Raw genomic sequence first — 13406 nt, 5'->3', positions numbered from 1 at the left:
ATAACTATACAGTAAATCCTGTCTGGTCTTGGTTAACTTCATCGAGCATGGTGTGCCCATACTATTTTGTAAATGTTATGTTCCCTGCTGTAATGCATGATATTTAGAAGGCCTTCTGATCTGTCCAACAGATTCACACTTCATACATGGATTTTCCACAAGAGCAGGAGGCATTTCATACATCAAGACACTCAGCTCCCTGAACCTATTCAGCAGTTCCAGTAGGAAGGATCCAAAATCTGTAGTGGGAGAAAACTTGCGCCGCCTTGCAAAACTGGCCGGATTCAATCCAGACTCCTATCGCTCCGTCAAGGTACTGCACATAATTTGTTTGGCAAAATACTGTTTTATAAAATGACCCCTTATTACAATAGTTAAAGCAGAACAGGTAAGAATGTTTCAGTATTTGGATGAAAATGCTAATGTCATCTATCACAGTTTGTTCATGTTGTCGTATAAAAGAGCCATGCTGTGTTTGGCTTCCATAGGAAACGATTAGCAAGAAATTCTGTTTGTAAATGCTGGATTCCTTTGTGACTGCCCAGGTTTCCTCCGTAGGGGTGGAAAGGTTTCGCGGGCATAACGTGAATCCCGCGGTTTCTGCAGAAAAATGCAACTTCTAAAAATGTTCTGCTTCTGTGCATTTTTCTTTTCTTGCTCCTTTTCACCAGCTCTACACCCAATTCTCTGCATGAATGTGTTACTGTGGACTTTTGTGCATCTCAGTGGCCAGGACACATGAATTCATTTTTCAGTGTAACTGAATACACAAAATCATTGTTTCCTGCAAGCATTTGTGGACATTTGCGGATAGGTCAAAGCAGTGCTGTAAATTAAAACAAACTATTCCGGGAACCCACCACTTCGTGTGGAGGGGGCATGGCTATGTGGGCAGGACTGTGGGGCAGAGCCTCAGCCAACGTCGAGCAGTACCCATCTCTTCAAGGTACACAGCCCTGGTAATTTGCATGAAAGCAAAGAGCATTTTGGGAATGTAAGGATAACTTCAACATTTTGTATTTGAAATCTGTCTATGGTGGTGATTCAGCAAGAAACCCTTCTGAGCAAGTAAAACAAGTTGGGCTCTGTGCTCGTTTCATTTCCAACAGACAAATATCTATACATTGCAAGAAATATATACTTATTTGGGCATCTTGTGCACAGGATGTGTGGCTTGGGCTGTTTCTGCATGGACCGCATACTTTTCAGGGCCCGATTCATGGAATTATTTCGCTGAAAATAGGGGACTTGCGTGCCAAACTGTGCGCAAATCCGCGTTCATCGATTCATGGAACCGACCGCGACAGACTTCCTTGGGACTTAGGTGGAGTTCGTGCAGGCTCGGCACGTCTCTGCGAGCCATCTAGCACCTTGCGTGAGAGACCACGCAAAGCATGGCAGTGGCTTGCGCAGAAAGCTGGGAAGGGGGCAGAACAGAAAATGGGGAAGAACATGCGAAAAAGTGGGTGTTACGAGGGACCGTTCACAGGCAGTCCATCACACGCCCACAATTGCGCCTAACGAAACATATTCACAGAACTACCCGCGCAGCCTCTCGGCAGAGAAATGGCCACGCAAATCCCTCGATCTCTTTGCAGCATGGAGGTGTGTTTGCATGTCGGATTTAGGGGTGTGTGCACGCAGACACAGTTCCGTTCGGACTTCGAAGTGCACGTACGCTGAGTAGTGGGGTGCTGGCAGTGCTTTATTTGTAAAAAAATAAGTGCCAGGGCCCAAAAAGTCTTGGCCCCATAATGCCGGCCCCAGGGCGCCGGGTGCCGCCTGCTGTGCGGGCGGCCCAGGCCAGTTCAGTGTGTCCTAATGGTGCGTGTGCGCGTGGCTCCGCGAGGTCACTGTGGGTTCGAATGGAATGCAGGTGCGTGGTGTGACCATTGGCGATTGGAGGTGGCTGCAAAGGATATGGGGAGCCTGGTGTCCGGCATCCTATCTTGTGTCCAGTTGTCTTACCCAGAGAGTGCTGAACCAAGGACAAAGTATATGGTGTACATACCATAGTGGGTGCCTCTGCTTCAATTGCATCACTGGCGACGAGGAAGGTAAAGACGGCACAGGTGCAATTGCTGCTGTGGGGGGTGCAGCTGGTACCGGAACCCGTCCCCCGTTTGTTCCCAACACCCCTGGATATACTGAAGAGGTCACCAGGACACGGTGCTGCCAACAGGAAAAGGTGGTTGGTGGCCGGTAAAGAGGAGAGGCGGCCAAGAAACGGAGCAGTGCTAGCCGCATTGGCATATGGTACCGCAGCTGGTACTGGGGACATAGAGGACCGACGGTAACGGTTTTCCCTAGCGGTGGTCTCCGGGGGAGGAGGCCAGGTGTGTGTGGCAGCAGCCCCTTTTCGTAGTGGGTGCCTCCACTTCAATTGTATCACAGTGGTAGACCTAGATCGGCCCACCACCAGCCCATCACACTGCTGCTGCTCCATGTCACATGACTCCCGAGACTAAACATGTGCCTTCGTAAGTGCCAGATGGGTTTAAGCATGCTCCCTTGTGCAGGCTCGGACTGGCTTATAGGGCAATAGGGCAATGCCTGAACCATAAACGCAAAATGCTAGTGTGGCCCAGTTTTTTTGGCTCAAAGTGGGCCTGTTTTCTGGCCAATAACGGACAGTTTGAGTTACTACACTATGCAGCTAGTAGTTTAGACCAATGTTGGTGAATAAGTATTCTTTAAATTGAACAATTTGCACCACATTTTATCATGAAACTCCCCCTTGGGTACTATTCAAACAGTCTGTCACAAATGGAATGAATTTCCATTTGCAACTGTGGGCCACTTTCTCGTTGGTGCCCGAGACAATCCTGCGTCCGAGTCCGACCCTGCCCTCACAGGAAGGAAGACAATACGCACCACCAAAACAGTTTTGTTTTCACAATACTGGTACATAGTTGAATCCCTTACTATTAGTTCCCAGTGGTTAACATCAGTAGAAAAACATTGCCTGAAAGTCAGGGCACAAGTTTAAAAAAAAAAGAAGTGGCGGGCTAATTAGCATACAGATTGTACAACACCACAGGAAGTGGCATCAGAGGAAGCGATGTCATGACCAGTCGATGCCAGCCCGTTTTAGAAAATGGCCACTTTTGATAAATTGACTTGATTTTCAGTAGAAGACGTTTTCTCTCCTGCCACACAAAAGTGGTCTGCATGTAAAATAAATGCCAATGAAGAAATGGCTGAATTCTACTAGTTCTAGTAATTCTCCTTCGTCGTCACATTTATTTGTAAAAAAAAAAATGGAGAGCCTACAAGACATATTTTGCATGTCCCGACTTTTGCTCATGCAAACGAGTGTTCCTTGCACACCAAAAAAGGCAGAAGTGGGGAGACAGTGGGCTTGAGAAATACACCGTCATGTCTTCCCTCTCCTGGACTGCTGTGCACCACCCCTCACTCCCTCCCATATCCCACAATGATGGTAGGGGGGTGGGTATGCTTAGGGTGACCAGATTTAAAAAGTAACAAACCGGGACAGGGCACGCAACATAAAAGTAGGGCTAACCTTTGAAATTGGCTGTCAAGGCACTACACTGGAATAGCAGTTGGAGGAGAAGTAGGTTTAGGTGTTACTGGTGGAATAAACACATATTATAATTTATCACAAACGACCACTATCTTAATTCGTAAAATGCAGCATTTCTTCTGTGTAAGATTGTGCATTCCTGCCTGCCTGCCAGCTATTAAGACCAGCTGCAAAAAACCGGGACCACTGCAGATTCCAATCTACACATTAACTAGCTGGTGCTCGCCTGAGACCAACGACCCGACCCCAGCACTCCACAACGCGTCCGGGTGCTCTGCAATTGACCACCATCCCCCCCATAACCGGATTAACCATTCTCCCTTAGCCATTACCTACTGCCTCGCTCTACACTGTGAGCCGTGTAGCGTGAACGCTCCTCTCCTCTCCAAGAGCGCCCAGTGCATCCCAACCACGAAACCCTTCCATAAACTCGAGAAACGCACTGCTGTACTCTGTTCGGCTACGCAGCTGCCACATTAACCCATCCCACTCGTTTAATTACGCATGCATTCTGGGAGTGGTAGTCCCTGGTCGCCGCATGACAAAACCCATTAAAATGGCAGCCGCCCAGCGAAACCTCGCACCTGCCCTTAATACCATGCCCCTCGCCCCCACCATTCACGGATAACATAGATGCCCCCGACCGTTTCTCGGTACTCCAGGCCTTTAGAACTCGTCGCCTATACACAACAGACCTGTTCCGTGCGTGGTTGCACAACCACCCTCTTTTAAACATATGCATATGAATTTAATGAAAACCCTTTGTACCATTGTCGTTATGGAGAGCCAACCACGCGCGCAACAACTGCCATTTGTCCCATCCATTGCCTTCCAGCACAATTCAAAACACAGCTATATTGCATTGACTTTTGTTGCCAAATCGTCCTTCACCAATATTTTGCATGGGTTTTACATTTTGCAACATTTCTCAGCGCACCCTGTGACCCTTCCCGCTCCGATTCAGCCCCCCAAACCATGACCAATAACTATACAGACGTGCTAGTCAGTCCCTGTGCTCAAACCACGATGCCCAGCTGTATCTGCCAACATGCCTACCCCCACTCCCGCCACGTGCTCCCCGTACTACTGCGAGATGTAAGTTTTTAAAACTCGATCGCTGATCTTGGCCCGACCCCCTATTACTTTGTAATGTACTCGGTGACAAAACCTCTTTACTGGCTGTGCCAACAACCTTTCCCACCCTAGCTTTCACCCCCCCCCCCTCACCCTCGTCTTCCCTCACACTCGCCAATGTCACATAGAATAGTAATAGTATGGCTCTCACCCATATCATGCAGTTATTAGAACAACAAGCCGAATATTTTGTGCCCTAAGCATTCCCGTAATGTTTTTTACATATTCTTGTTACCACTCACTGCTTTGCATAAAGCTCGTGCCTCACTGCACCCCGCGCGGCATCCTTAAACATATCCACCTCGTCATGTTGGGTTTTACCATCTCCCATTTGCAACCTTGACTTTCCATGTGACGAACTAGTATAATTGATCACCTCCTGTTTTCCGGACACAGCGCTATACAACGCTCCTTTCTTGCTCTAGGAAGCCATTCTTCCCCCAATTATATTAAATGCCTTTCACCTCTTCAACCACATTACCACAGCCATCCCAGAAGTGATTTAATTGCCATTTTTAACAGTGTAACTGCGACCTGCAATGCAAAACACCCCTGGCAAATACAAATGGCACCTGATGTCTTGGGCACCCGCCCAAACAGAATCAGCATGTTCATACCTCAAGACAGGGCAGGCTGACTTACCTGCTTTCTTTGAAATCGGTGGGGAGCCTCAGAGCCCTGGTACAAACGAAAAATAAGCAAGGCTGAGGGAAACTAGGCCGCACGGCATGGCACCACACGTGCTGGGCTAGCAGGCTCCATCTCGCCACGCCCCAACACAGCAACTCATGAAATGAAGGTGGCACCGCACTGCCTGCAACGACATGACCCACCCCCCCACTCACCATATGTCATTTCATTGGAGCAGAAGAACAGCCAATGAGAGAACGTTTTTTTCTGTGTTACTATACTGAATTGAGAAAATGCCGCATAGTAACAAAATGCTCGTTTTCATTGGCTGTTTTCAAGTTTCATTGCTGTAGTCGGAGGCCCAGCCAGCCATGGCCTGCCACTGCAAGCCGAGCACTCACGAGATAGAGTGAACTCTTGAACTCTCAACAAACAAAATAATTACACGTGCGGCAGCCCTGCCGCCGCATCAATTAGTGTTCCGGTACCAAACAAAATAATTACACGTGCGGCAGCCCTGCGGCCGCATCAATTAGTGTTCCGGTGCCCAAAAAAGAGTGCCGGTGTTGCCCACCGCCAAACACTGGCACAAATTAAGCACTGGGTGCTGGGCCATTTTACAGGGGTTCGCACGAAGATTCTCCAAGTTTTACCTGATTTACGAAGTACCATACGCATGTTGTCTGGGTGTCGGCAACAGTTACAGGGGACCCTGCACAGGGTCCCCGAGATTCAGACCTGTTTGCGGGGGACAGAGGTGAGAACAGTGCGCACTGTTTGAAGGGTGTGTGTATTCGCGCCAGGGTGAGCACGCAAATTTTAAGAGGATTCAATCCAGCACTACAGCTAAGTCAATGCCTAGTCGGGGATACTGAATGGAAACCCTTATTGATATATCTTTATGTCCAGTTCATGAGTTCTGGATGACTACCCCTATATAACACCCCTCTCTTGGAACCCCCCTGACCCCACTGAGCAAAGAAGTAGTTCTGTTTTGCAAGTTTAAACGGTTTATTTGAGAATGTAAACAATATATATATCACACTTTATAATAAATTAATAATTAATATCACACTTCAGAACATGAGCAGTTAACAACAATGGGTAATGTTCTACTAATAAACTGATTTGATTACCCAGGAGTAGTATAAAGGATGAGGTAGCACGCTTGGGAATAGAAACAGAAGAATAAGGTGGTAGAGAATGCTTTATCTAGTTTCAGATGGATGCAATGTTGAATGAAAATGCAATACAGAAAATACTCAATATGATTTCAACAAAATAATGTAATCACTTTTCTCTGGCAATCCACTCCCCCCCTTATGCAATGTAAGGAAATGAAGAGGAGAGCACACAGTTCTTAGAAATGCAATCAAATGTAATTCAGTTCACCCCAGCAAGCTTAGACTACAGAAGTTTGAAACACAGACCCAAAATGCTTTTATATGTGCTGGCAATGAAGTGAGGAATATGCTGAAAATGGTTTTAATTGAAATATACTTGGGATGAGTTCAGGCTCACTTTAGCAAGGATCTAGGAGCAAGTAGCAGGTTAAACGAATTTTTGGCAAAGGAAAGCAAGGAAGCTGCTGTTTTCACACATGGCTGGATTTTTAACCAAATTGCGAATCGCGGCAAAATTCGCGAATGCGTGAATCACGATTACGGCAAAAGTTTAAGGAGTAGCAAGTCGGTTCTAAGTTGAAAAGCTGAGATTCTAAGCTTTCAGAGGAAAGTTAAACCAAGTTCCTAGCCCGAACGGGTCCAGAGATACGGACAATTAAATAAAGGTAGTTTTTCGGATTTGAAATTTTAAAAGTTCAAAGCGACAGGTTACAGCTTGCAGCTAGAAAATGACAGGTGACAGTTCTACTTAGGTTAAATAGATTGAATTACATTATATTAAACTAAGGGATAGGTTCTGAGTTTTGCTGAGTACTCACAAGAGATTTTGGACAGGAAGGCGACTTTGTCACGGATCCGGTCACTGCGCACAGCACTTCACAGCGATCTGGTCTCCGGTTCCGAGTACAGCTCTGCTTTCTGGGTCACCGGCACTGCTCCTGGATCTTGGGTTCTGCTGGTCTGGGCTAGCACCGGTCTGCACGGCTCCTAGTCCCGCTTTCTCCGGACACAGCAATGTTTTAGGCAGGGAATTCAAACAGCTCACCCGGCTGTTGATAGTCTGCAAATGATTTTTGGGCCTGCTGACAAATACTTTTACTTGCAGTGGGCCTTCTTGGTTCAAAGTTCTGTAGTCTCTGTTTAGCTTGGAAGTCTAAATGTAGGATCTCTGGATGTGAAGTCGTCGGTCAGCATGCTCCGCAGCAAATGGAATTGAATCTCTCTACCTGTCCCAGCAGTCTCTTTTTATGTGTTTTGAAAGTGGGTGGAGAGGCTAGCTTTGTAGGCCCAACCCCTTCAGAGTTCTGATAGGTTGGAGAATTCTTTGCGTTCTCACTGGAGAACAGGATTGTGTGTCAGAATGATGTCATTTAATGGCTTGCAGAAAGGTCACTCCCCTGTCAAATTACACACAAATCTATATTTGACCTAAAGACATATTTCATAGATACACAGTGGTTTGAAATTACATGCACCCATCACGGATCACATGAGGTATACTCTGTTCAAACTCTGATGTTTCTAAGAGCTCGCATTCAGAACTGGCAACATTTTGCATTTTTTAACTGGTTTTGCAACATTGGTTTTTCATTAAAATTATGCACATACACACGGCCTGTCCATACATACTCCAGTAAATTCCCATGTCTCTAGCTTAAACACAGAGTCTGTGGTGTCAATAAATAGCGGGGTTTTGCCCCAGAACATCACACAAATTCCCAACGCGTCTTAAAACGTGCACCGAAAAATCACAAGAATTATGGTATCATTTAAATAATTTTGACAAGTCCGCACTGTGAGTTATACATCTTTCTTAGAATCATATTCTGGCCAACAGGGGTGTGTCTTTTCAGGTCACATGGTATAGAAACCAGTTTATCCAGTTTCTGCCAAGCTCAGAGACCCTGCCCCTCCCAGCTTCTGCCAAGAGGAAGCTGTTTTACGGTCCCCCCAATAAACCATCTGCCTGAGTCAAGGCAGGGCTTTGTTCAAAAGGAAGCCATTTACGACCACCCTAATAAACCATCTGCCTGGGCCCATTCTTTAGTTTCTTGCAATCCCCTGGTAATTCAATCAGAGAGTGTGTGACCTCCTTTTGGCAGGAGCAACAGAATGCAGCCAGGCCTGGGAATGCATTTGTTGGGCAAGCCCCCACTCCTATTGGGGGTAGCTGTCTGGCAGAATTCCAGTTTCCTTAAGCCAGGTTTCAGGTAAAATGTCACTTTTTGTTCCCCAGTTTAAGTCAAGACAATGTTTACATATGCAGCTAGAATGCTGATTCTAAGTTCAAAACTATGACATTTTAACAGTTACAAACTATGTGACACTCAAAAGTAGGTCACTCAGTTAATTCAAACATCTCGATTTTGGTGGTTTTAATCCAGTTTCAGTTAGGCAGCTGACATGCATAGCTCAGCCAGTTTTGTTATGAACATTGTTTTGGGCTCTTCATCTTCCCAGATTTAGTATGCAAACATACTTTATTCTGCCAGATGTCCGCTGGTGTTCAGTGAGATTTTTGGATGTGTTGCAATGTTTGAAAATAAGCTTTTTGAGCTGGCATTCAGAGAAACAAAAGGTGATTTTAAAGTGCGGTTTTTCCTTTGGCACACATTTCACTCATGGCACCCCAGCCCATCCTGCTCGCACTGGTGGGTGGCAAGTTAGGCAACCCTTTTGGTGTGCGCACAAACTGCGTGGTTCTCCTGGATTCTGGCGCACATGTGGGCTTTTTGGCCATCTTGGATTTTCTAAGCCCACAGCACCAAATGTTGCAGCATGATAGCTCAAACGTGGGTCAGGACACCCAACAAAATGTAGCAGTTCTGGCTTTTTATGCTTTGCGTGGGGTGTTCCGGGCGCAACTTGCGAATACGGTTGATTTGCGCTGCGCATTCCATGAATATGCATGGCGCGCATTTTGTATTTTTCACGTAGGCTTGCACAGGGTTGTTCTCGGCGCGCAGGCACTGCAGGATCAATGCATGCTTTTCTATGAATCGGGCCCTCAATCTCGTAAGTATTCTGAGGCACTGCTTGTGCCTGAGGGCTCCCAAACTGGGGCATTTGAGCAGATTTTGAGGACTGCTAAGATTATATGAATGCTATAAATGTGAGACGCAGGGTTGGTTACTCCACAGTGAATAACTTCTGCGACACAGCTGTGCCAGCTTTCAAGTGCGGGGCTTACCTATGATGACTTCCAGCACTACATGTCTGCCACTATTGATCTTGTGGACATCCTTAGCCCAAGTGCCAAAGCTAAGCGTAGCATGAGAACACACGACGAGCGAGTGACAATCTGAGAAGACAGGGCAGGTCCTCATTTAGAACAACACTGCCCCATGGAACAACATTTTTTGTATGAGGAACCCATCGAAGGCCCGTAGCATGAAGGGAGTATCCAAGGACCCATCAAGTCCCAAGGCCCACCCGTCAGCCCGTCTGACAGAGACCTAATGTTGTTTATTGCCTTTTCACCAGGAATCTTAGTCTCCACCACTACCGCCCATGCCTCCTCATAGCCAGCAGCCTGTAACCGCCTGTCCACAAAGTCAGCTACTTTTGCATCAGTACGACCAGCACTGTGGTTTGTCCTTTTTACAATAAATATGTCAGCAGAGTCAATATGGTTTCCCATTTGGGGATATCTGCGAGTTGAAGCAACCGCGGTGGTTATAGGTCAAAGGATCGACAACTTAAGGATCGAATAGTCAAAGGGTCGACACCAAAAGACCGAAAACAAAAGGATCGAAAAATGTATTTATTTATTTTTTTTCATTATTTTTTTGTTTTTTTGAGGGGTCCCCCCCAACCCCTGTTTTTTTGTGAAACTTTTTTCCTAAACGAAAACCCCCCAAAAAAATGTAATTTAAAAAAAAAATTCGATCCTTTTGTTTTCGGTCCTTTGGTGTCGTCGATCCTTTGACCATTCGACCCTTTGTAGTTGACCCTTTGTCCGGACACCGCACCACTGATGCCATAGCAGCTCCTGTGTGGCGATTAGGCTAATGCATCATGGGAGATGAGGGAGGCGGGGAGGAAAGCATCCATGCTGCTTGCGTCATCACAGCTTTCACCTAGGAATATGACGAATGTATTGAGGGGGACGACGGAGGCAAAGATTCAAGAAACCTTGCCACTTGTGAAATCGCAGCTCCCCTGCAAGGATTATTGATCACACTGTGGGAGACGAGAGAGGTGGGGATGAAAGCAGCTGTGCTGCTCCTGCCTGGGGATTGGATGAACGCATTGCAGGATTTGAGAGAGGCAGAGATGAAAGCAACTGCCCCACTTGCATCATTGCATCTCCTGCACTGGGATTGGTGAAACGCATGATGGGAGACGAGGGAGTCGGTGAGGAAAGCATCTGTGCTGCTTGCCCTAGCGCAGCTCCCATTCAGAAAATTAACAACATGATTGTGCAAGATGAGGACAGCAAGGATGAAAGCAACTTCACCGCTTATGTCACTGAAGCTCCTGCAAGGGGATTTGACGAATGCATCACAGGAGACGAGGGATGTGGGGATGAGTGCAACCACACCACTCGCATCATGGCAGCTACTTCGTGAGGACTTGATAAACTCATTGCCAGCGATCAGGGCATCAGGGATGAAAGCAGCCATGCCAATTGCGTCCGCTCAGTTCCTGCTCAGCAGGGATTTAACGAATGCATCGCAGGAGACTTACGGGGGGAAAAGAGCAAAATACCTGCAAAACTCTACTTTCCCACAGGAAAAACAATGCATCTCCCATAGAAGATGGAAAACTGTACCACACTGCGGAAAACATACACGGAAGTGGAAAAAAGGGAATTCTGTCCCGCTGCACTCCTTACATCCCAGGAAAGCAGGGTAGGGCTAAGGTTCTGTGCCGAAGCCGCCATGGCACTCAGAAGCAGGACTTTGAAGCTTTATGTCCATCTACCAAAAGTGCCACTGCTCTAGTAGAGCACCAGATCTGCTGAGATTATATCTCTGTATTTGTGATCTACCCATCCATAATTCTATGTATTTTGGACCTGGTGCAAATAGAGACAATTTCAAGACTGCCTTTTTTCACACTGGGCTATTTGTTATAAAACTTGTCTAAAACACTGATGCCATTATCTACATTTATAATTTTGCTTACCTTTCTTTCTGACTAGTTTACTAGTTAGCTTCTGATGTTGAGGGTTTTTATACAGTAAAGAGATGCTAGAGCGACAACAGTTTGTTTAATCATAACATGACTATTTTCTCCATGTTGTCAGTTTGAAATTGGCTTATTCAAGGTAATTTACTTACAAATCAATAGACGTAGTTGCAAAATGCCCTCTGTTTGCGTTGTACCGCAATTAAAAAAAACCCCCAAGGACTGGTGTTCCATTATGAACGTTTTGAAAACTTCCCTGCAAGACATTAGTTCATGCAATAGGTGTATTGCCTCATTTACAAGCCATTCATTTTAATGATGGCGCAAAATAGTGTGGTTGGGAGCGTGAAAAAGGGGTTTTGCTGCATCTGCAAAACTAAAAGTTGATTTCTAGAAGGTTTTGGCTTAATCATAGCCTCTGGCTTTGCTGTGGGCAACCCTACAGCCCATTGTTCAGTCTGCCATGTCTTTATTGATGATAATATTTTATTTCTATCGCGCTCGTACACAAGTGTTTCTGAGCGCGACACGGCAAGGGAGGGGAACAGGGGAGAACAAAACAGCGATCTTACTACGCCCAGTGACATTGAGAACGTGCAAGTGCATGGGAGAGGGGGAGAGGAAAAGTGCATAGAAGGGGGAGAAGTGGAAAATGCAAAGCAGAGGAGAAACAGATAAATAACAATAAATAAATAATAAAGGCAACAAACACAAACGAAACAACTATGTGCCACTGAGCCTTGGTCCCACCCCAAGAACGGTAGGTAATTCCTTCTTCAGGAGTCCACAAGCAACACGAGACACATTTCAACCTCATTGGGAGTCATCAGTGAGGGGTAGCGGCTGCTTGAGCCTCTAATCACTGAAGCCTCGGGACTCTAGGTCTAACTGTCCTATTCAGGGTGACCTATGCAAAACTGAAGGTTGATGGCTGAACCATTTTGATAAAGCATTCACACGTGTGTGTTTCCTCGGTCCATGCAAGGAATCTATATGGTCTCCACCCACATGAGTATTTTGATACATCTGCTGTAATATAATATCAGCCACCATTAACGATCTCTGTCGTGGGTGCCTGTGTGCATGGTATAGATCCAGTCAGATATTCTGCATGGGGAAGGCACGTGAGCCCCGGGCTCTGTCTGTCTTCCAATGCCTGTTTACTATTGATCATGCGGAAAATGACAAAAATCGGTCAGGGCAGCAGCACCCTAGAATTGATAGAAGCATGGCACCTTCTACTGCCTTATTTTATTAATGATTGCCAATTAAAGGACATCAGACAGACTATGGTATGATGTGGTTTTATACATTGTTTACACAGCAGCTCTGTGTGTAATTTAAAAAGGTTTCATAGATGCAGGTCCCTTGTTTGAAATATCTCTGCTCGTGGTACAGCACAATAATCAGAAGGAGTTAGTATCATGCTGTAACAGACATACATTGCAGGGGATTTGGGTGTCAACCAAGCAAACACTGTTTTCAATTTGTTGGAATGGATACAACAGAAAGGGGAGATGGGGAAGAGGGAGAAGATTCCATCCCCAATTAATACTTGCCTGCCAAGCCTGAGGGTCAAACCCCTCGCCCAGGAATCTGCCATCTCACAACCTATGCATTAATCTACAAAGCCAAATAATGTTATATATTTTTTTAAACTTGTATTTATAATTTACAGTACATAAACGTTATATACATACTAGGGGGCTCTGCCCCTATGGCCCATTGGTGCCCAACCCCCGACGGTCTCACCTCGCCCCCCCCAGGTGACTGCTGCGCGTTGAACTCAATGGCTTGGCCGCTTGTAGGGATACTCCACCGAGGGCTCGCTTCGTTTG

General features: G+C 46.1%; 1 protein-coding gene across 5 annotated transcripts in view; it reads left to right on the top strand.

Moving 5' to 3' along the window:
* The window catches only part of LACC1 (laccase domain containing 1), a 291447-nt gene that overhangs the window by 169135 nt on the left and 108906 nt on the right, over positions 1-13406 (top strand). For all 5 annotated transcript variants that reach the window (XM_069639981.1, XM_069639978.1, XM_069639980.1 and 2 more), the window contains exon 3: positions 132-313. In XM_069639981.1, the coding sequence (XP_069496082.1) occupies positions 132-313 (182 nt within the window). The remainder of the gene's footprint in view (positions 1-131; positions 314-13406) is intronic.

This window comes from Ambystoma mexicanum, chromosome 7q (assembly GCF_040938575.1).
Source record: "Ambystoma mexicanum isolate Mex_15411 chromosome 7q, UKY_AmexF1_1, whole genome shotgun sequence".
NCBI classification, from domain to species: Eukaryota; Metazoa; Chordata; class Amphibia; order Caudata; family Ambystomatidae; genus Ambystoma; species Ambystoma mexicanum.
This window is presented reverse-complemented; position numbering and strand designations above follow the sequence as displayed.